Source organism: Vulpes lagopus, chromosome 10, assembly GCF_018345385.1.
Source record: "Vulpes lagopus strain Blue_001 chromosome 10, ASM1834538v1, whole genome shotgun sequence".
NCBI lineage: Eukaryota > Metazoa > Chordata > Mammalia > Carnivora > Canidae > Vulpes > Vulpes lagopus.
The window spans coordinates 46,033,589-46,057,441 of NC_054833.1; the positions used below are offsets into that span (position 1 = coordinate 46,033,589).

At 53.0% G+C, this 23,853-nt stretch overlaps 1 protein-coding gene across 1 annotated transcript in view; it reads left to right on the forward strand.

Moving 5' to 3' along the window:
* The window catches only part of DRD2 (dopamine receptor D2), a 61,787-nt gene that overhangs the window by 32,724 nt on the left and 5,210 nt on the right, over positions 1 to 23,853 (forward strand). The window contains exons 2-5 of the mRNA XM_041771912.1: positions 16,744 to 17,059; positions 21,123 to 21,232; positions 21,720 to 21,856; positions 22,990 to 23,180. Coding sequence (XP_041627846.1) covers positions 16,775 to 17,059; positions 21,123 to 21,232; positions 21,720 to 21,856; positions 22,990 to 23,180 — 723 coding nt within the window. The 5' untranslated portion in view covers positions 16,744 to 16,774. The remainder of the gene's footprint in view (positions 1 to 16,743; positions 17,060 to 21,122; positions 21,233 to 21,719; positions 21,857 to 22,989; positions 23,181 to 23,853) is intronic.

Consider the following 23,853-nt stretch of genomic DNA (forward strand, 5'->3'; position numbering starts at 1 on the left):
ATGTAGGTTATGGATGACTTGGACATATCATTTTCTCAGAAGCCACATAGTTCTCCTGGTAGGAAGACTAAAAAGAGACAGACAGGGGGAGCCTGGGTGGCTCAGTGGTTGAGCATCTGCCTTTGGCTCAGGGTGTGATCCCAGGGTCCTCGGATCGAGTCCAGCATCAGGCTTCCCACAGGTAGCCTGTTTCTCCCTCTGCCTGTGTCTCTTCCTCTCTCATGAATAAATAAATAAAATCTTTAAAAAAATAAAAAGAGACAAAGCTAACATACTGGCCAGGCAACAGAGTGGAGGCCCTCTTGTCCATCACAGTTGAGTGACCAGTTGAAGTAATTCATAATGAGAGGATTCATTTTAAAAATGATACTTCAAGCATTTTGCTTCCTTGGAACATTCATGTGCTTCCATTAACCGAACTTTTTGGGGATATCTTGGGTCTTTTCTTTGAGTAGAGTCTACTGCTGGGAGCCTGGCCCCATTTATTTGTATAAGTGTTGCCATAATGTTTATCTACAACCTCTAGTATTTTCACTTTTAGAAAGCAAAGCAGATATTGAAACTTATAAAACAATACAAATGTAGACTCCTAGATTTTCAGACTTTTTAGAATTATCTCATTCACAGAACTAGGCAGGATTTTTAATTTTTTTTTAGTAATTTTTCTTTTTTTGTTTTAAAGATTTTATTTATTTATGAGAGACAGAGAGAGAGGCAGAAACAGGCAGAGGGAGGAGCAGGCTCCCTACAGGGAGCCCGATGTGGAACTGGATCCCAGGATCCTGGGATCATGACCTGAGCCAAAGGCAGATGCTCAACCACTGATCCACCCAGGTGCTGCAGTGAATTTTCTTTATGAAAAGCTTTCCGCAATGCATCCCACTTAGTCACTATGCAATCGCTATTTTGATTTTGAATTCATATTTCTTTGTTTATGAAATGGTGAACTAGATGAATGGCAATTAGAAGAACAGCTAGCATGAGCAGGTCTAGCAACAGATGTAACTGCCTGGTGGGCACACGGCTCTCCGGGTCTCCCTAGAGCGAGCAGGCTTGTGCCGTGGCCATCAGCAGTGCTCCTTCCTGAGAAGGCAACTGGAGAATGATGGCTAATTCTATGTGCCAGCAGTGGAGGACATCGGAGAGCTTTTAAAGTGCGTGATCTTTCATCTCCACCTCGCTGTCATTTGTTAAGCTCCCACACAATGCCTGGCAAGTACTAGGTGCTGTAGGAGCAAAAGAAGAATAAGGCGCAGACCTTGCCTTAGGAGAGCACAGGGGAGGGGAAGAGATAGACAAATGAGAAGCACCAAGTGCAAATTGTGTGCTGTGAGATTGAGGAGAAAATCATGGAAGACTTCTTGGAGGAGGTGGTCTCAGTGATCATAAGTGAGTAAGGGATTTGGAAGAGGCAGAGACCACGGAGCATCATCCACTCAAAGAACTCAAGATCTTGTTCTCTTAAATGGAAGCTGAAAGACCCAGAGGCAGCTGGGTCCACTTATTTATTGTCATCACCGTCCGTTCTGGAGGGGAGGATCCTTGGGCCTCCCCTCCACCAAGTAAACCCTGGAATATTTGTTCCAGGAAGGAGGAAGGGTGGGGAGTTGGTCTTCCCGCAGGGAGTCTGGCATCTTGCAGAGTGAGGAAGGCAGCCAAGAGCAGCCGGCCACCTCTCCCAGGTCCCCAGGAGCCCTGCCTCTCAGGCTGGTGCATGCAAAAAACTCCAGACCTCACTTTATCTCATGCCAGGAAGATGGGATGTTTTGTTTCAACCTGTGGTGTACACTTTGGTTGCTGAAGAGATTAGCACTTCCTGGGTGACAAATATAATTAGAGGATCAATCATAGAAAGGCTAGAGCGAAGGCAACCTTTGGGGAGAGATATTTGTTTTTACTGTGTCACTTTGAACATCAGCTGGCAGAAAGGAGCCCAGGGGAGACTGTGTTTCAGAAACAGTAGGACAGGGGTCTCCCGAGGGAGGGCTGAAGTCTCCAGGCAGGGCTGAGGAGGGTTAGAAACAACTCTGCTCTGCTCAAAAGTTACCTGTGTGTTTCCAGAAGCCTCCCCAGCCTCCAGAGTGCCCATCTTCCTGCCATCACCAGCCTTGATAGTGAGGCTCAAGTAAGAGGATATTAGAGCATTGTTCAGACACAGCCTTTGTAGTTCAGCAATATATTAGCAGCTCTGTTACCCTGGATACTGTTACAAAACAGGGGACTCAAGCTTAAATATATTCTGGGGCCTGGCAGTCAATGTACACTGAGTGAAACCAGCTGAGTGCAGGGCTATAAGGATCAGTGGGGGCTGTGGCAAACTTGAAGGCACTGGGCCCCAGCTGACTGGGGCGGGACGTGGTGACAGGCGGAAGGGGCCTCTGCCAAAGGCTTGGGGCTTTGCCCCGTGCATCCTGGGGCAGCCGGGGAGAACGAGGGGAGTGGGATGCTCAGGGTGGAGATGGGGCTCCTTCTCCTTCCTTTTCTTCCATTCTTGGATTACAGACACAGCCCCTTCCCCATGAGTTGGGCCTCCCTCTGATCGGAGAGGGCCTCCCTCTGATTGGGGAGGGCCTCTGCCTTCTTCACTCCGTGTGCGCCCCGTGTAAAGGGGGCTGCCTCTACTTGACCCCAGCCTGGTGTTGCTTTGCACGAATGCCAACCCACTATTTCCCAAGCCTTGTGATTCTTTTTATAAGAGAAGCTAGAAAAAAAAAAGAGAAGCTAGAGATCTATTTTGATATAAGATCTCCAAATTTTAAATAGTGGCAATAAACTGCAATTTTTCCAACTATGCTCTATGAGCCCAATGAAAACGAATCTGCAAGCTCCGTGTGGCCCACAGACTGCCAGTTACAACTTGGGAGGAAGGAAGGAATCTGTTAACCAGTGCTGTGTCTCTGTGCCTGGGCTGGTGGGGACCTTGGCAAAGTGGCAGGCAGCCTTGCCAGTAAGGATTTTACCAGCCTGCCTCGTCAGCCCCTCTTTCCCCCATGCAACAAAATGAATCGATTCTAGGTTTCCTTCCTTCCTTCCTTCCTTCCTTCCTTCCTTCCTTCCTTCCTTCCTTCCTTCCTTCCTTCCTTCCTTCCTTCCTCTCTCTCTCTCTCTCTCTCTCTCTCTCTCTCTCTCTCTCTCTCTCTCTCCTGATTCCAGGTTCTAATCAGCCCCAAATAGCTGCTGGCTTGGGGCTTATGGCATGTAACTCCTTGTAGGAAGGTAGCAAACTCTGTTTCTCAGACGCACCAGCTTGCACTTCTCGGATGGTGACTGTGTGTGTGAGAGCACAGGATTTGTGTGTGTGTGGGGGAGCCGAGGTGCCTTGGCATCGGCGGGTTATTTGCACAAAGCTGGCAGCTCAAGCTGATCCCTGCGAAGAGCTCCCCCCCCACCCCCACCGCCTCAGTCATCACAGCTCCCCGTCAACCTGAGCCTCAGGGAGCTGTCACAGCCTCATTACTCCTAATTCATCTTCACTTAGTGCATCAAAAGGCTGATTTATCAAATTGGGTGGGCGCACAGGAAGTTTGATTAGCGACATTATGTTGTTTGCCATGACGGGCTCAGAAAACTTAGCTCATCTGTGTCCCAGGAGTCCCGAGATAAGACTGAAGTGTTTATGTTCTGCCTCAGAAATTCTCAGGATTGGAAGCCAGGGTGGCAGCTCCAGCCAGAGGCATTTCCTTAGTGACGCTCCTAACAGCCACCTTCTCTGGTGGGTGGGTCCCTCCTCTCCTCCCTCCCCCCCACCACCCACAGGTGGGTCTCTTGGTCAGAGTTATCCATAGACGGCTGGGGGTGAGCGGGTCCCTGAGCCCATCCATCCTCCTCTGGCCAGCAGCTCTCCTGCCGTCTTTGCGGAGCAGAGAAGCCCTGGCCGTGGATTATTGGCCTCTGCTCTTGTCTCCACCACTGCGCCCATCAGGCTGCTGAGCCACAAGTCCAGAGGCTCAGTCCTCGCCTCAGGTTCCTGGAGAAGAAAGGGACAGGAAACCTTCCAAAAACATGGTCTCAGGCAGCAGCAGCCCATAAAGAAACCTAGCAGGTGCCCTGCATGTTGTGCACCATCCACGAGCATGTAACCCGCGGTGCGCACGGCCTCACCAATATCCAGGGGAAAGCAAGTGTCAGGCCCCGAGCAGCCTTGTAAGGACAGGCCGAACGAGAACAGCGGTGGCCAGGCAGTGAGTGGGCTGGGTGGCGATGGCACCTGTACATCTCTGCCGAGGACAGGGATGGGAGAGGTGCGAGTACCCAAGTTGGGTCACTTCAGGGGAGACTCAGGAGGGATACCCAGAGGGCCCCCAGAATTGTTCTCCTTGAGCTGCCTTCGTATCTTGGAAGATGTGGTTGCTGGTGACGTGACGGTGACCACAGGGAAAGCTAATACCTGCCGTCACGGAGCCCCATCCACCAGCCAGGCAGAGAGCCGCGGGAAGCAGGGGAGACTGTCTAGAGACCTTTTTTTTTTATAATAAATTTATTTTTTATTGGTGTTCAATTTGCCAACGTACAGAATAACACCCAGTGCTCATCCCCTCAAGTGCCCCCCTCAGTGCCCGTCACCCATTCATTGACGGCTGTCTCAGTAATGAAAGCAACTGGCTGTGGGCACTTGGGTGGGTCCTTTCACTTTTCTGCATTTTAGTTTTTTATTCTGTAAAATAAAGAGATTAGATTTAAGGTTTCTTCCAGGAGTGAAATTCAATTCTCTGCATTTTTCCAGGCTAGTCTTCAAGAGACTTGGAACAAGTGCTGGCCTCCTCTGGGCCAGAGACTGTGCTTGATGTACCTCATTTAACCTTCAGAATAACCCCATAAGGAAAGTAGTCTCACCCTGTTTAGAGCTCTTCACAGCAGCACTGCTGCTCTCAATGCCCATCCGCGCCACAGACGCTCATTAACACCAATTAAGCTGGTAGCCTTCCCAGGAGGTGCTAAGGATGTGCACGGGATTGAGACAGCTTCTGCCCATCAGGCCTCATGGACTCATCAGAGAGACGGGGCAAAGTAACTACCAAAGAACACGGGCCAACAGCAGTGGGATGTAGCGAGCACCGGGGCTTTTTAATGAGAAGTCGGTATGATCAATGGCCAGAGGACGGTCCCCGTGGAGGTGATTGTAATACACTGACAGTTTTATAGGACTTCAGAATTTGTAAGAATGGACTTTAGAATTTGTAAGACCCTCTGAAACATAAGCATTGTTTTGGTTCTTCCACCACTTGCTGAAATTAGGGATGTCTGCTCTCGTTATTAAATTACTGTTAATTATTAAATTGAGTATCAGAGAAGTGGTTCAGCAGAGGGAACTAGATTATCCTTCTGCAGGTCAGACATCTCCATGGTTAGATGAGATGACCAGTGTTGAGACATCCTATAGCCGTGGCTGTCTTAGAATTTACCAGGAAGGCTACAGGCCAAGTAGGGCTTCTCTTTCTCAAAGATTCAGGGGGAAGTGTCGAGGTTGCTATAAATCCACATGGTACAGACTGAGAAGAGTTTGCCCAGGGTCACCTGCCAGGTACCCACACATCTCAGGGCTGGCTGGTGAGAAGTTCATGTTCGGTATGACTGGGGTCTCTCTGGATTGTCCAGAGGGTTGGGGGCCACAGAGAAATTGAGGTCTCTATCCCCCAGGGCTCCTTACCACAGCCCTGGTGTGTTGCCTCGACCATCACAAGACTCAGCCTCACCTCTTTGGTGTCCACAGCATCCATCGTAATGATATGAGCTGCTACTTATTGGGTATGTACCACATACTGGCCCCTTCACGTGCATTTTCTTTTCTTTTTTTTTTTAAGGTTTTATTTATTTATTCATGAGAGACAGAGAGAGGCAGAGACACAGGCAGAGGGAGAAGCAGGCTCCTCGCAGGGAGCCCGATGTGGAACTTGACCCCAGAGCCCAGGATCACGCCCCAAGCTGAAGGTAGCCGCTCAACCGCTGAGCCACCCAGGCATCCCCATGTGCTTTTTCTAAGTTGATTTCCCAACCATGCCATCGAGGAGGGAGTTACTGTTTCCATTTTACAGATGAGAAGACTGAGGCCCAGAGTGATGGCGTTGTCAAGGCCACACTGCTAGCAAGTGCTGGGGGTGAGACTGAAAGCCAGATCTGTCTGTATGATTAAAAAACAAAACAAAACAAAACAAAACAAAAAACAAACAAACAAAAAACAGGCTGCATTGACTCCTCTTTGTCAATTCCCGGGATGGAAGGAAGCGATTCTTCTTGATATTCTGGTCACTGCTGCTTGGAAAAGCCTCAAATGCGGGCGACGGGGATGGGATGGGGGAAGGGTGTGCGGTGCTAGCGGGCACACAGCAGCTACCAGGACCCTGCCCATCGCTGCGGCTGCCCTTCCCACACACTCCTGTCATGTGGGAGAGGAAGTCGGGGGCTCTGTCCGTGACCCCAGCCCCTTGCTGCAGCAGGGAAAGTGTCTCTGTGGCTGTACCCCTGTCTCCCTCCCTCCCTCTGAGTGAGGTGCCAGGAGCCTGAGCAGGACAAGATGCCACCCCTGTTGGTGGGTCAGCCCATGGAATGGAAGTGGACACGAGGGAGGTGCAGGAGGAAGTCAGGCTGGCCTGGCCTGAGGGGGTGAGCCCAAGAAGCAGCCCCTGGGCTGACCCCCATGCTCAGCCACACTCCTCTGCTGCTCCGCCTGGAATCCAGTATGTCCCATCCTCCTTGGAGCTCACTTGGACTGAGCTGCCTGATGCCCCGGAGACAACCAAAGTGTCATTTTCTGGAAAACATCAGTTGTCTGAGGGCACTGGGGACTCTGCGGAAAGTTGTGTGTGGCCTGGCCTTCCACTTCCCTCTTTATAAGACTGTGGGCGGTTCCTATGGGGCCCTGTAGACACCGGTCTGAGACCTAACAGCCTGCTGGGGTGGGAGCCTGGACACGCCGTTGAAGGAACCAGGGCTGTGGCTAAGATAAAGGCCCCCGGTCCTGTAGGTGCCTGTTGGCCCTGGAGCCCAACGCCTTACCCCTCCACTGTCAGGGCCACGCCACAGCCAGACTCAACTCCTGGACCAAGGAAGGGTCTGGGTTCTGCAGGCAGATGGGTCTGTGTTCGGTGGGCTAATTACTTTCCTCTCTGTGCCTGTTTCTTCATCCGAGACACGGAAATAATGTCGCATGTCATAGGGCTGTGGTGCAGATTAAGAGAAATGAACTATGCACGGTGCTTCACACAGTGACGAGCAGGGAATAGGAGCTCGGTAGCTGTGCATTTGTCACAACCTCCCGTCCTACCAGCTGAGCCATAGTCCTTGGGAAATGCAGGACCCAAGGCTGGCGTGTCACCCAGCTTCCACCACGATCAGTGTATGGCCGATTTTGATTCATCCATAACCCCCTTATATTCTTGTCAAATAAATCCCAGGCATCGTCTCCTTTCATCTGTAAATAGGTCAGTGTGCATCCCTAACGACAAGGACTCTACGGAAATGGACCGGAATGCTACTGCCACACCTAAAAACTGTTACCAGTAATTCCTTAATATTGTCAAAATCTACCCTTCAGATTTTCAATGGTCTCGTGAAAGGTTGAGGGTCTTTAAAAGTTGGTTTCTTTGAATCAGGATTCAGGTTAAGTTCCCCGCAGTATAATTGGCCGATTCAGCTTTCAAGTTTCTTTTATTGTATTTTTCCACAATCCGGATTTTTGCTAATTGCATCCCTGGCGGGAAGTTTTGCTTTCAATTGGTCTTTGAGGTACAGACACCAAATAGGTATTTGGGCAGGAGTCGTAAAGTTAAATCTGGTTGCTCCGTTGCACCCTCTGCCCCCCACCCCCGTTTAGGAATGGGTTCCTTTCTGCTTCCTGGAAAAGAAATGTCCCCACAGCCCCCAGTGCCCCCCTGCTGGAGTGGGAGGGTGGTGGCGGGGTGGGGGGACATGGGACCCCAGGGTTCCCAGTGGTGGGATGGGGATGTCGGCTTTTATTTGGGTTGACCTGCTCTTTGCTTTCATGAACAAGGGTGTCTTTTCATAAAGCAAAGCAATTTTCTGCCAAATAGCAAGGACTGTTTTTCCTCCTTCCAGAGCAATAAGGTTCAGGATTTGTCTCCCTCTTGGCTTTCAAGAGCATGTTTTCTCAATTCTTTCCTGAAATTAAAGTAAAGGTCAAGGAGGCTGGTCTGAGACCCGCCCTCGCTCCCCTCCCGGCCCCTGCTGGTGCGCAGGGCTAAGTGTACCTGCCTCCTGGGCTCCTTGCATGACCTGAGCTCAACGTCCCAATTCTTGTCTTCCTGGGATGGGGTCAGGGGATTGCAAAGGGAGAGAAAGAGAAAGGGTGGGGGCGGGTAGCGAGTGCCAGCCTGTGGGCTCCCTTTTGAATTTAGATCTGAGCAAGTTCTAGAGGCTTCCTTCTTCCCACTGTGTCCCCTTCCTTGGGGAGGGGGCCCCAGGCCCCACGCCCTCTGCCCCGCTTCCCACCTGCCAATTTTCTGCTGGCACGTGAGCTGCCCCAGTGATCTGCCCCGTCCCTTGCTCAGTGTTGAGCTGCGAGGATTTTTAATCAAAAGGCAGCACACGCACGCACGCACGCAGGGAGCTGTGCCGCCACCACCCCGCTTAGCATTACTGGAGCGTTCTCTCCCCACCCCCTCCCCACACTGAGTCACTCCCAGCTAACAGTTAATTAATCTGTGACACTTTGACAGTTGGTGAGGAGACATTTTTACGGAGCCTTCAAAATGCACAGGGATGGGGTTGTCAGGCAGACGCCCTCTTGCATTCCCTGGGTCTCCAGACCCTGCCTTACCCCACCCACTGGAGACCCTGGGCCCGCCTGGGTGAGGTCTCAGGGCCCTGCAGCCATCCTTTGTCCCAGCCTCTTGGGGCACTCCATGCTCCCAGGGACACCTGGCCACCTTGGGAAGAGGGAGAAACGCAGAGGGTGTCCTACCGTCCCGAGGGGTGGGAAGGTCTAGGTCACGCTCAGCTCCTCTCTTTCTGCTCTTGGTGAAATCCCCATGCAGGGGCCGCTTTCAGAGCAGAGGAGCCATGTGTGCTCCTGCCTCTCCCTGGGACCCTCCCTGTCTCAGCTCCCCTTGGGGTGCTCCCTGTGGTTGCTTTATGGCTGCTAGTGGGTGCTGCTTGAGAGATGGCTCCAGCCTCCTTGGCCTCCTGGGGCATCACTCCCACGGTGGGGTGATAATCTGGACACTGCGAACCCCTGGGCCTCCTGGGCCTTCTGCGAAGCCAGAAGCCATCCCCACCAGCTCTCTGCATCCGTCCCACAGAATTCACCTCACCTTCCCACCTCCCCATACACCTACACTCATCTTCACACATTCTCTTTCTTTCAATGGCTTTTAACCCCGTATGCCCCAGTGATGGCACAACTGCAAAATTCCCTAAATGGACCCAACCCGCTGGTATCCAACCCCATGACCTGGACCCAGAGGGCCAGAGAGAGAGAGAGAGAGAGAGAGATCTCAGAGGAAGCTACTGGTATCCCTTGAGAAGGACCCAGAGGAGAATCAACAACCAGGGCAGGAAAAGACCCAGGGACTGGCTCCTTCACACTCTAGTGAGGTACCAGCTCCCATGGATGCCTCTCAAACATTTACCTCCCGTCGCTACCACCATGCTGGAAAATGAGAAGACAAAAAAAAAAAAAAAAAAAAAAGATAAGCATGATGTACACTGGTGTAGCTCACAGGCTGGCAAGAAGAATAGATACTAAACAAATAATTAGTTGAGTGACTTAATTATACCTGTGATAAGCTCCACCAAAGCGCACAGGAGGACATGTGCTGTGAGTAGTACACAAGAGGACGGCTCTGAGCTGGAGCCCCAGGGAGGCTTCCCTGGAGAAGGGGTTGTCCTGAGAGTGGCCAGGAAGAGGAGGTCAGCCAGGACACTGGGATCTTGAGCCTATGTGGAAGGACTGGGCCTGGTTAGGGGTTGGGGTGCTGGAACCCAGGGTGGGAGCAGGTGACATTGTGGCTTTGGTGATAGGAAGCTGAGTGATCACCTGATGGCAGCTTCTCTTTGCTGTGAGGTAGGAGGCAAGGGACTGCCTGGACAGGTTTAGCTCCAGGGAACAGTGGGGAGGCTTGGAGCAGGTGCCTGGGATACCAGCTTCAGGGTGGTCCCCCACCAGTGGTTCTTAGGACTGTGCCCCCTCTCCTGGCTCCTGTTGGCTGGTGCCAGGCACAGCCAGAGAGCCAGAATGGAAGAGGTTCATCCAAGCTGTGGCACACTTTCTAAGGAAACCTGGATAATTTTCCCCACAGCTAACAGATTGAAGTCCAGCCACCAAGGGGCCGCCTGGCCCTGGGCTTTGCTCCCTTGCTGCCTGTGCAGAATTCCAGGTTGGACTAAGGAAGCTGACCAGATCTGGAGGGCGCACAATGTGTGTGTGGGGGTGTCTGTGTGTGGCCTACCCTCCCTTCCTGGCCCTGGAGGGCTGGTTTCCCCACTAGCCTAGGTCTCTTTAAATAGCCCAAACTGGCTTTCCCACAGCTGCCCTGAGGCTCTGGGTGGAGAAAAGCAGGAGCAGTGGAGGGAGTCCAGGAGGGAATAGATGCCCCATCCGAGGAAGGAGCCCTAGGAATTTGTGGACCTGGGCCCTCCCCCACCACTGGGCAAAAGCAACCAGTGTTTCTTCTCTTAAGAATGACTACTGGCACCTGAGCCAGACCCACAGCCTCACCACCCAGTTTCTCCTTCGTGTCTGGGAGGCCAGAGAAGATTCAGGGGTAAAGAGAGGGTGACCCTGGAGGTGACAACATCCGTTGCTCTGCCCTCCCTCTTTCCCCATGCCTGGGCTTCTCCTCCACACTGGCCTTCCCAAGGTCGGGCTCCTAGGGCTCCCTCAGTTCCTCTGCTCCCCAGGGCCCAGTAAGTGAGGGCACTAGTTACCAACTTCTGGTTTCCCTCTGCTGTAGGACGGACTGGGGGCTCCTTCCTCTCCCTCTCCCGATCCCACACTTCCTGGAGCTGCAGGAGGTATGGGGGAGGTGCTACCCCCAAGTCTGGACCCTCCTGTAGAGGAGCCCGGGGTGGCTTGAGTTGCTGGGTCTCCAGGAGGAGCCCCTTACCTACTCCCTCCCAATTCCCCTCCAATTCCTGTAGCACCTCCAAACTGCTTTTGAGATGCAAATACCACGTACTCCCCTCCCCACCCTCGTTTTTCATTGAAATGCTTCAAGTTTCAGAAGAGAGGGAAAATGATGTGTTTAAGACAGCAGTGTCTCACCCGCCATGGAGCCTGATAAGAGATTGTTAAATTTTAATTAGACAATTTGATTCCTTCAAATGCCAAACTTTCTGGGGAGGCAGCACCGCGGGAAGCAGGCTGCTGGAGTTTATGCTGCGCCCAGGGTTCCTCCCGCCCCACTTCTGGGCCCGGAGCCCCAAGGTTTTGCTGCTGGATGGAATCAAACTGGAGAGAGGGGCGGCCTCCAGGGGACCACTCAGCCCTGGCTGTCTGCCTGGGCTCTCACCTCATTCCTCAACTGGATGGCTAGCTAATTTTCAAAGGAGGGCACAACAGGGAATGACAACATATATAAAGCCCAAGGGGTAAGTGGGGAGGCCCCTGAGGCTGGAAAAGCCTGACCCACTGTTCACTTACACCATAACCCCACACACCTTGGATTTGCTCCAGACACTGCACCGGGAAGCTCTGCAGACAGCAACCATCAGAGCAGGCTGGAGCTAGGCTGGATATGAGGGAGAACTTGGTGGAAGGTGTTCAGACCACCAGAGTGGATGATTCTGGAAGGTCTTTCAGTGGGTGGTTGCCCTTCTGAGCTGAGGCAGGGTAAGGGACTGGAGATGGACGAAGGTCAGGTGATCTCTGGCACTTAGATGGCCTGACGCTTGCAGGCCACCCACACCGGGGAGCTCCTCAAGCTCATGGCTCCCTCCTCTTTCCCATACACCAGGGCAGCTGAGAAAGAAAAGCCTATAAGGCCTGGAGCCCATCTGCGAGTGTCTGCTGGAGAGGGTGGCATGGGGAACAGCAGATGCACCCCTTTGTTCCACAGGGAAGAGGAAGGTGTGGAGAATGGCAGGCCCTCTTTCAGCAGGGGTCTTTGTCAGCTCAGGCTGCCTTAACCAAGTACCCTAGATGGGGTGGCTTCAACAATAGGAATTAATGTCCTCATGGTTCTGGTGGCTGGGAGCCTGAGATCAAGGTGCCACCCTGGTGGGGTTCTGGTGGGAGCTCTCTTCCAGGCTTGCAGATAGCTGCCTTCTTGCCGTGTGTTCACAGGCTCGGATGTCTCTTCCTCTAAGGGTGCTCATCTCATCACGAGGATCCTGTCCTCATGTCATCTAGATCCCATCTCTGAACACCACCGTGGCTTGGGGGCCGTGGCTTCCACAGATGCATTTTAGAGGGACACAGTTCAGTCCCTAGCAACAAGGTTGGGTGATCCATCCCTGTTCAGGAGACAGGACTCAGTAGCTAAGCAATGGCAGTGACTATGTATGTATTTTGCGTTCACTAAATGCTCACCAATCGGAACTGATTTGGAGCTTTTACACATGAGACAGAAGCACCTGGAGAAGGGAGATGGATGGCATCTGGAGGTTGGTGAGCCAGGTGATCATATTTTCATGATCCCAAATCAGGATTCTTGTTCTGATAACAAAGTTTTAAAAATAATATGAAATTTATTTATCTGAAAAGTCTTTTATTTTAAAGACTTTTTTTTTTTTTTAAATTCATGAGAGACACACAGAGAGAGGCAGAGACATAGGCAGAGGGAGAAGCAGGCTCCCTGTGGGGAGACTGATGCAGGATTCCATCCCAGGACCCCAGGATCACTACCTGAGCAGAAGGCAGACACTCAACCACTGAGCCACCCAGGTGCCCCATATCTGAAGAGTCTTATAAGAATAATTCCCCCTGAGGGGTGCCTGGGGGGCTCAGTCAGTTAAGCCTCTGCCTTCAGCTCAGGTCATGATTCTAGGTCCCTGCTCAGCAGGGAGCCCCTCCCTCTGCTCCTCCTTTGCTCATGCTCTCTCTTACTCACTCGGTCTCTCAAATAAATAAATAAATAAAATCTTTAAAAAAATAATCCTCCTTGAGTCATACATTTAACCATCTCCTTTTTTAAAAAGAACAAGAAACTTGGACCATCCTGGCAAATCCAGTGTGTCAACTGCTGTTGAGCTAGACCTTTCCCACCTCCGGGAGGCACAGAGCGGGCGCTGACCTAACCTGGCTTCTCTGGAGCCAGGACCAGGCCAGAATGGCTGGAGCTGGGACAGGGGCCTGGTGGACACTGATGGGTTTTCATCAAGTGCCAGCAGAGAGATGCCAGGAGGACACTGTATTTTAACCATTCTAAGACACACACCTCCCCCAGCTCCACACTCACACATTTTAACGTCTCTGAATTCAGAACACCTTTGATAGTTGGCCCCATCCTGGAGCTGTATTGGAGTCCAATGGCATTTTTTTCATAGTGGTGTGTAAAACAATGGCACATCTTACATTCACTTCTATCGTAGAGCCTAGGAAATATGGCAATTGGTATTACATGGCTCAGGAATAGACTTTGCCTTTATTCTCCTTTATTCCCTCCTAGGGCTTGTTCGCTGCATCTGGGACCCTTCTCCCATCATCTCCACTCCCACATCCCAAGGATGAGCCATCGGAGGTAGCATGGTGTAAACAGCGGGACGCCAGGGTAACGCTGGCCCTAATGGACCACATTGGGATAGTATAGTCACTTCACCTCCAGGAACCTCGGGCTTGTTGCCTGAGTGCTTGTTTGTTTGTTTTAATTCCTTTGCTTTTGATTTGTGAAGTTCACAATCCTAGGGAGTTTACCTGCGCTGGCCACACCTGCATCATCTTACTTCATCCGCACAACAGTAATTGCTATTCTCATTTTAGAGGTTGGAAAACTGAGACTTGGAAAAAGCCAAGCAGTCTGGCCAAGACCCTGGACCTAGTAAAGGTGGAGATACCTTATATACTTACACTTGTCTCTCTCAGGCTAGAGTACCTCATCTCTGGGGCTGGGTTTGCTGAATTCCTGCTCCACTTGGTGTTGTGTAACGGGGTAGCCCCTACAGACAACCCCTACTTGTGAGCGATATCAGCCCCAGGTAGGAAGGGTGCTGAGGATATGGTAGGGGCTGTGGCTGGCTCTGGGGGTTGGGAGAAAATCCTGCACCAAGATATTAATAGGGTCTCCAAGGCATTTAGGATTTCCCAGGTTTTCTCATTCTTTCTGTAATGTATCAGATGGATCCAGGGCAGGAGGATTCTGTGTAAGCCTTGCTTTGAAGGACATGTAGGGTCTAGGCAAGCATTGGGAAGGGAAGAGAAGTTTTCCAAGGACTTTTCCCATTTGTTGAGTGGGGATAGTAATTATAAGCCTTGGAGGTTGTTTTGAGGATAAATGAGATAATATGTCTATTATATGATATGTATATGTGTTGGAGCAAGCTATCAAGTCCTCTGCAGGTATATGAAGCCAGATCGCAGAGAGAACCTTCAGGAACCCTGGGGGAAGTAGGCCTCCAGGTCTCCAGGCCCCCAGCCATGCCTGGCACATTGCCTGATGCCCAGTAGGCTCACTAGATCCTAACTGAGAAACTGAAGGGCAGGGGCAGCCCCTGTCACCTGACCCATGCACATGTGCAGCTCCCCCACTCTGTGCTCCAACTGGGAAGAGGAAGGGATGTGTCTGCAGAGTGCAGTGTCACTCTGACCCGCGCTTCACCACCTCAAGCTGGAAGATCTGTTGCATGGGTGTCATTTCATGTCACCCCATGTGGAATTAGGCATTTTGCCTTCCCCAGAGACTCCAGACTGGTGGCGCTGGGTGGGACACCATCCACACTCCTGCTAAGAGCTAGCAGAGCAGGTGCGTCAGACAAGGATGAGGGTGTAAGGTGGGCAGACCCGTCTGCAAAGGCCCCTCTGACCCATGGCAGCTGGTGTGCCCCCCTCCCTGATTTGGACCCGGTACCATGTTCATCCCATAAACTAGTGGATTTCAAACCCCTTCAGGTAGCAAAGCACCTGGAAGTCACGATGCTTTGTGTGGAATGCCTTGAAATACTGATAAGCTTAATTCCGTCACGTAAAATAGGAACACTTTTGTTAGCAGGAAAGCCGGCTGTATTATCTGTGCATTATGTTCCAATCACAACCAAAACACAGGCTGTCAAGCTCATCAATGCCCCATGCATCTCGAGTCTGCCGCTCAGGCTCTCTGCTTCCCGTTCCCAGTGAGCAGCACCTCCAGCCTTGCAGAGCCCAAGGCAGAAAGGCAGTCTCCTCTACACCCTCTCTCCCCATTTCCCCCCAGCCTTTCTCATCCCACATCTACCCAGTGACCAAATTCCACGGAACTGACTTACAAGTTACTACTGATTCTGAACACCTCTCCATTCTCATTTCTGCCACCCTCATTCAGACGGCCACCGTCTCTTACCTGAATTACAGCCACAGCCTGCCCCCCCCCCCCCCGCCCAAGGTCCCCCTACACTGCAGCAACCACTTTTCTAAAACACCAGCCCAGTGGTCCTTCCTATGAACCTGAGCGGTCAGGTTATGAGACCCAATCTGGCCTATGAATTGTCCTCCAGTTTCATCCCCCGCCCCCTCGTGCCCTACGTTTTTAGCCAAACAGAATTGTTTGTTGTCTGGTACTGTGTTGTCTTCTCTAATTGCAATGTCTCCCAAACTCCGTTGGCCTGGCTGATTCCTCCTTTTATGTATCTCAAATGGCACCACCTTCAGGAAGTCCTCAGGGTTTTATTGCAGAAGCTCATCATCTCCTCCTTGGGCTCCTATAGCCACACCCTTCCATCCACTATACAGCAGTTGGGACCTTCTGTGTGGGAGCCATATCTGATCACAAGGTTCCCACTGCCCTCAGGGTCAAATCTAGCATGACTTGTAAGGCTTTCTAGGATCTTGCTGTGGCACCCGCACCCGTCCCCCATCTGTTTAGCTCATGCCAAGTCCCTCTGGGCTTCAGCTGTCCTGGATGAATCTCTTCTAGCCTTCCACTGGGTGCCCGCTCTCTTGCTCTATCATTTGCTATGCTGCTTCTTGTGTCAAGACCCTTCCCTGGGCTCTCAGCTCTTCCCCTGGCTAATTCCTACACACCTCCGAGTGTCTGCCAAACTTCACTTCCTCTGGAAAGTCTTCTTTCAATTCTTAAACTAGGTTTTGTGTCTCTACTGCATTCCATTTCCTAGGGCCCACTGCTTAGAGGTGTAACTGCCTGATTGATTTACTGGCTGTTGTTTCTTTTAGAATGTGAGCGAGAGAACCATGTCTATTTTGTTCCTGCCCGTGTTTCTAGCACTACATAGAGCAATGCTCAGTAATATTTATAGAATCAAAAACGAATGGATGCATAGTCCTGCTCGTGTCTCTAGAAGCTGGAAGTCCTCGCTAACTTGTGTGGTGCATGGGATGTGCTTACAAAGTGTTTGTTGAATAAATAGATAAATGAATGATCAGCTCTTTTCAAGCTCATTTATTTTATTATACTTAAAAAAAAAAAAACTATACTTGCTCATTTGTTTTGCCATCTGCAAGAACTTGCCAGCAGAATAGTGGCAGCAGGCTCTAATGTTTTGAGAAAATTGCTTGACACAGAACTGAAAATCCTGAGGCTGGAGAAGTCTACTAACTGCCGGTGGTTGGTTTCAGCTCTGGAGCTTTCCACGGGAGGCAGCACGCTTTGGGAGGTCCTCCTACTCACTTCCTGTGTCCCTGTGTCCATTTTCCCTGGCCAGAGCCTGGCCACCCAGTGGCCCTGCTGCCCCGATGGATCCACTGAACCTGTCCTGGTACGATGATGATCTGGAGAGCCAGAACTGGAGCCGGCCCTTCAACGGGTCCGAAGGAAAGCCCGGCAAGCCCCACTACAACTACTACGCCATGCTGCTTACCCTGCTCATCTTCATCATCGTCTTCGGCAATGTGCTGGTGTGCATGGCTGTGTCCCGCGAGAAGGCGCTGCAGACCACCACCAACTACCTGATTGTCAGCCTTGCCGTGGCCGACCTCCTGGTGGCCACGCTCGTCATGCCCTGGGTTGTCTACCTGGAGGTAGGTCTGCACCCCTGCCTGGAAGGAGCTGCCCGGGGGCCTGGAGTCCAGGCTCCGCGCTGGTTCCTGCCAACAAGTTACCCGGTGCCTTCTCAGCTGGCCTGGCCTCTTCCTCTACTCTGGGCTCAGTTTTTCTCCTTATAAAATGGGCTGCTTGTTCCTTGACAATCGCAACTACCAGCTTGAGAGTGCTTGCTAAGTGCCACACCTCCTGCCAAGTCCTCCATGCCCAGCTTTCCCCATGTAGCCCTCAGGGCAGCCCTGTGAGGTCACCATGTCACGAACACCAATTTCACAGGTGGTGACCCTGGTGGTCAGAGAAATCACGCAGCTGGCAGGTCCCAGCTGGAACCCTGTTTGGCCCTCGGTAGGTTCATTAGATCATGCTGGAAATGGGAATAATTGGGGAGGTTCCTCAAGGAAGGGAGATGTTCATGCTTCCAGACCAGAAGCTTCCTGTTCCCTCTTCCCACTTCAAAAGTGGAAGCTGCTGCTCTGTGTGCTCCTTATCCCTCCCCCCCGCCCCATTTGGTCTAGTGCCCCTGTCTGGGATCCACAGGCAGGTGTCTCCATGTGGGCTGTGCCACAGGCCCTTTGCTCAGTAAGGTCACCAAGGGCTGGTGCAGGACAGAGCCCAGCTCTGCATCTCCGAACAGAGAGTAGCTAGTCCCCGCTGTGGTCCAGGCACCACGCCAGGCATTTCGCAGACACGGACTCAGCACTCATGTTAATCCTGGGAGTTGAGACTGTTCTCAGTGTACAGAGGAGGAAACAGAAGCTTTGAGAGGTTGCCTGTTTTTGCTCTGATCGCACAGCAAGGGGAGAAACCACTAACAGCGTCCCTAAGTGTGGAACCACCTTCTGGTGGACACTTTCCAGAGCTGACAGGCAGATGTGGCAGGGGCTGGGGTCTGGGTCCTGCATCCTACCCCTTTCTCAGCCTAGGACTCTGGGGTGGAGTTTGGGAACTGAGGTCACCCATCACTGGGCAGTTACCTTCCCGCCTAGGCGAGAGAGGGATTTACCTGTGCCATGGAGGTAAATCCTGGCTGGGAGGGAAGGCTCCTCCGTTTTTAAAGGAAAGCATGAAATTCTGTAGGCTTGAGCAGAGGAGACATCTAGAAGGAGAAGCTGAAGTGAGGAGGGGAGCCCAGTCCAAAGTGGTATCTCTCCCAGTCTCCCTGCCTGGGGGCTCCCTGCGTCTCCTCCGTATGTTGCTGTCGTCACCCCCCTGGGTTCCTTTAGCACAGCCCAAATAGGCTGGAACACTCAAAACAGATATTAAGGGAGAGCCCAAAGGAAGCAAGCAACAGACATAAAATCTACAGATGCCAGAGGCCAGGGGTCCCCTTCCTCCATGACTCCCATGCCTGTGAGGGCACCAGACTCCATCCATCCACGTCCTGTCTGACAGCCTCCCCGTGCATGTCTAGCACGGGACTGGATGTGCGTGATTTATTCTGATCAGCATGTGGAAAGCACGCTGGTTTGCAGTGGGAGGACCAGTTCCAATTCCCAACTCTACTACCTTCCATCTGGAAAAGGTCCCGAGAGAAAAGAACCAGGGTCACTTGTCTGCATTTCAGCCTCTCCACCCTGTGAGGTGAGGGTTGACTGTGTGCCTTTTCCAGAGGGGCAGATGAGACTGAGAAGGGAACACACCAAGGTCGTACTTGTTTACTCATTCAACGGGTACTGAGCACTTCCCTGTTGTATGGCATCCTCGGGGCACTGCCTGCCATCGATGAAGACCCGATAGGACCACTGTAGTGCAGTCTGATGGAGGTGACAACAGAGCAGTCCCCACGGGGGATGTGGGAACGCGATTGGGGTGCCTGTGGGGACAAGGCGGTCTTGCAGGAAGAAGTGATGCTTCCGGAAGAATTATCCAGGGGAGGGAGCAAGGCGCTTACACTCCAGCCTGAGAAAAGAAGTGTGCAAAGCTGCTGAGTGAGGGGTGTCACTGGCTGCAACTTTCAAGGGGTAGAAGCCTTATTGTTGGCCTAGCACCATCCATAGAGCTGAGTGTGAAATGTTTGGGACAGTGCCTGACACATAGTTAGTGCTTAATAGAGGCCAGTTATTAGGATTTCGCCGAGCTAGCTCATGGCCCACCCTGCAGGGCTCAGCTTCATGTGAGCAATGAGGTCAGTAAGTGGTGCCCAAAGGTGCAGAGACACAGCCCTGGAGTCACACAGCAAACCTGGTGATCACCAGGTGATCTTGGGAAGTCCACTTTGCTCTCTGCCTCTAGGTCGGTCCCTCTTTGCAACGACAATCTCTCCTTTCATGCTTTATGTACATTGAGTAATTTTGACATAATTATCTCCTCTTTTGACAAGCTAAATGATCCTTCCCAAGACAGTTTATGAGAGAGCATCGGATGTGCTACCTGAAGACTGTGCTTCAATCCCAGCCCTGCTGCACACTTGCTGGGGGAGCCCTCTGAGCTTCAGGTCCCTCGCCCATGAACGGGCACAGCAACCCTGTCTTGTGCGAGCGTGAGATGCCCACATGCCCATAGTAGGTGTAGGTGGCTGCCAACAATTTCTCTTTGAGTCAGCTGCCCCCAGGAGTGTGGAGGAAAACCCTCCCTTCTTCTGAGCTCCAGAAAGGCCTCTGGGGGTGGGGATGAGAGCTCCCTAAAGGCAGGGACTATGCCAGTGCTGTTCACCACCGCACCCCAGAGTCTAGGGCAGAGCCTGGCACGTAGTAAATTGCTCGTGAGTGTCTATGGGAAAGAAGAAAGGCAGGGAAAAGGGAAGAGGACTAGGAAGAGGGCCCAAGTATCTCAGACCTGGATCCCTGGGGACATAGAAGCAGCCCCGAGGTCCTAGTCTAGGAGGGCTTCAAGGTAGAGGGTGGACCAGGTGGGTCTGGGGCCCTCCCAGAGGTGCCCTAATGGGAGGTGCTGTTTACACCGGGAAGCTCCCTACCCCCCCCCGTCCAGACCTGCAACTTGGGGAGCCCTGTGCTGCCACGTGGGACGGGCCCTGGTATGGGCCACGGGAGCCCAGAGAAGGTGTCTTCCTGTTGGGGCGAGCTGCTGTTTCTTCATGCCCGAGAACAACGGCCACAGTTCCTGTCACGGAGCTTAAGTGGCAGCGTTTGGTTTCATGCCAGGGAGCAGAAAAGAAGGGGCAGTGCAGAGAACGAGCACGTTTGCACCAGCCCGCGCCGTGATGTGCGGTGGAGTGGGGCCTCCCAGCCCCAGGCCCTGGGAGGCTGCTGCCTTGCTCCTTTGTCTCCTGCTGGGAGAAGGCCCGGATGTATCTCCCTGTCTCGACTCTGTGCTCAGACCTAGGGTGCCCCGAACTTCCCCAGTTGCCCAGGGCCAGCCTGCCGTTTGAGTGTGCACGCCTGTGTGTGTGAACGGGAGGCATGAAGGTGTGTGTAAGGGAGGGGAGTGTGTGTGCAAGGGGGAGAAGGATGCAGGATGCTTTCCTCATTCTCATCATATAGGGTATATGGGCACAGCACCCCCATCCTGCCCCTCCCCCCCGGGTTCCCACAGCTCGAGCCCCCGTGTTCTGTCCCTCACTCTCCAGGTCTGACCAAGAGTAGCGCTGTCTTCTCGGTTTCAGAGCCTTGGTCCTCACGGCTATCCTTAACAGACAGGTTTGCGCCCTGGCTCTGAGGGAGCTCCCCCAGGAACCTGGGCCCGGCAGGATCAGAAGTTGAGCTAAACGGCCTGGGGCAAGTCACTGCCTATTTCTGAGGCTCAGTTTCCCCATTGGTAGCATGGGATTGCAGGCTGATCACTCGGCTGTTTTACAGATGAAGGCGGAAAGTTGAGAGACTCAGTTGAAGGTGCTCATCTTCTAGCCCAGTCCTTGGCACAAAGTGGCCTTATGTGTCTAGGAGGAGAGGGGACCAGGAGCGAGGGCCTCAAACTCCCCTTCGCTGGCCCACTCCTCCCCCAGGCCCCAGCTGGAGACTCACAGATTCCCACAGCTGCCTGCTGAGCCTGGAGTCCCATCTGCCCCAGCAAGGAGAGCCCCGCTGTAGGGCCTGGGCTCATCTCCCCCTCTGCTGTCCACCCATTATGGTGCTTTGTCCCCAGGTGGTAGGTGAGTGGAAATTCAGCAGGATTCACTGTGACATCTTTGTCACTCTGGACGTCATGATGTGCACGGCAAGCATCCTGAACCTGTGTGCCATCAGCATTGACAGGTGAGCCCAGCCAAGGTGGGAAAGGGGACCCAGGCCATTCACTTTTCAGGCTTCCCCGTCTCTCCTTCAGGGGCAGGATCTCTCTGATACTGTACGGCTGACCGTGTGCCCTCGGGCCCATGTGTTTGTGCGTGCATATATGTGTATGAGTGTGCCCTCATGCATATCTGCACATGTGTGTAGGTGCACATGTGTCTGGGACAGTACAGACCTCCTAAAGAGAAGCCATCCTCCAGATGGAGGTGCTACCAATGGTACCCAGTGGCTGGTAGAGAAGAGAAAACTCAGTTCTGACAGCACCCTTGAAACTGCACCTGTGCACCCTGGCTGTCTGAGCTGGGGCAGGAGACAGGAGAGATTGACAGGAAGACCTCAGGGAGGTGACAACTGTCACTCCCCAAGGCGTCTCTGGCGTATATGTGCTGTGGAATGAGGGGTCCTTGGGCCTGCACCCAGACTTAAGGTTCCCCGCCCTGCGCCCTCGCAGGTACACAGCTGTGGCCATGCCCATGCTCTACAACACCCGCTACAGCTCCAAGCGCCGAGTCACTGTCATGATCGCCATCGTCTGGGTCCTGTCCTTCACCATCTCCTGCCCGCTGCTCTTTGGACTCAACAACACAGGTGAGTCCTGCCTCTGTCTGCCCCCGTGCACAGGGCCCCAAGGGAGCTGAGCCCCTGATGCAGAGATAGGGACTGAGGCCAGGCCCTATCCCTCTGGCCAAGCCTGACTCTAATTGTACCTGGATGGGCCGGAGAGGAACAGTAGCTTGGGCCTGATAGAGTTGGGTGAGGAGTGGGGATAATGACTCGGGAGGATGTCTGGCCATTTTCAACTTTGTTTATTAAATTGAAGCAAGTCAGACAGCCGCACAAACCACATGTGTACGTGTGTGTGTGTGTGTGTGTGTATGTGTGTACACACTCATGGGTGGCAACTACTGGGCCCCATCCACCACCCTCACCCCCCACCCCCAGCAATGGTATTTGTGTAAGGAGGCTGCAGCCCAAGGGCTGGCCCTGCCCAGCACAGACCTGAGTCACCTGAAGCAGGAAAGGTAGACTCAGGAGCTAGCTCAGGGCGCCTGTCCTGTGCGTCTGAGGCAGAGGAGGGGTTGTGCCTGCCTGCCTGCTGGCGGGGCATAGAGGCCATGCAGGTGTACCTCGGAGACTGTTACAGGGCAGGACACAGGGAAGCCTTGCAATCTGACTCTGTGGGAATTTCAAGGAGCGGGAGTAGGGCCTGATATGCTCAGATCTGTCTGGAGAGGCCCTGAGGTAGAGGATAGACATCTGGTAAACCAGGAGGGCACTGGCAGCGCACTGGAGCACAGGTGAGTTCAGCAAACGTGACCGAGTTATCTTGTTCTAAACCTGGGAGGTGGTAGACGGCCCCCAAGTACACAGGAAGGCCTACAATAAGGGTTCACTCTTTGAAAATAATTTTCTTCTTATTTTTTCTGAACACTCCGGCTCCACTTGAGTGTTGGTGGATGACAAAACTAACACTGAAGTCAGGGGGGAATATGAGTGGGAAAACTTGGACGTAGCTTGGCTTCTCGCTCAGAGTCGTACTTTTCATCTAGCACCCACTGTGGGTCCGTTTCCATCTAGCATCTCCAGGCGACCTCAGACCCCCAGGCATACTCTGTCACATGGCTGGGCTGGGTCCCGCGGAGGAGGAGGGGACACTCTGCGGTGGTGGTGGTGCCTGCACGCCCCACGGCTGCTGACATCCCATCTGGCTCTCCCCCCAGACCAGAACGAGTGCATAATCGCCAACCCCGCGTTCGTGGTGTACTCCTCCATCGTCTCCTTCTACGTGCCCTTCATCGTCACCCTGCTGGTCTACATCAAGATCTACATCGTCCTCCGCAGGCGCCGCAAGCGGGTCAACACGAAGCGTAGCAGCCGGGCTTTCAGGGCCAACCTGAAGGCCCCACTCAAGGTCCCCAGATCCCTCCTACCCTCCAGTGCCCTCCTTGACCCCCCCCCCAGGATGGAGAGGGCTGGCCTGTGCTGGGTGGGCCTGGTGGGTGGGTGAGGGTCCAGGGAGGGGGTTCCCAGCACCAGGGCAGGGCCCAGTCCAAGGCTCAGACCTCAGCGGAGGGAGTAAGTCTCTAGAAGCGGGAAGGGGGAGCCAGAGGCGGATGCCACCTGGGAGGAGAAGTCGGCTAGATCTGTGTCTGAAACCCTCCTTTCCCCATCACTTGTCCTTTCCTGGCTGTGGCCCCTCTCTTCTCCCTGTCCTTGCTCTGTGCTTCCCTCCCTCTCCAGTACCTTCCACCTCCTCCTCCCCTCCAATGCACACCTCCTCTCGCCCCCACAACCCCAGCTCCCTGTCCTCCTCTCCATGCACACCTCCTCCCTCCTCCTGGGTCCCTGTCCTCCCCTCCAAGCACACCTCCTCCCTCCTCCCTGGCTCTTTCACCCTCCTCTCCTCTGCCTTTCTTTCATTCTCTCCCCACTCCCTTATGTCTTGTGAATTTTCCCCTCTGCTCAGCCATCCCTGAGGAAGACAGTATGGGGGCGTGGAAGGAACCAGAATTTTGGGGTTAGACACATCAGGTTCAAGGCCTGGTACTCTCACCTTTTTGTTGAGTGACCTTGGGCAAGTTGCT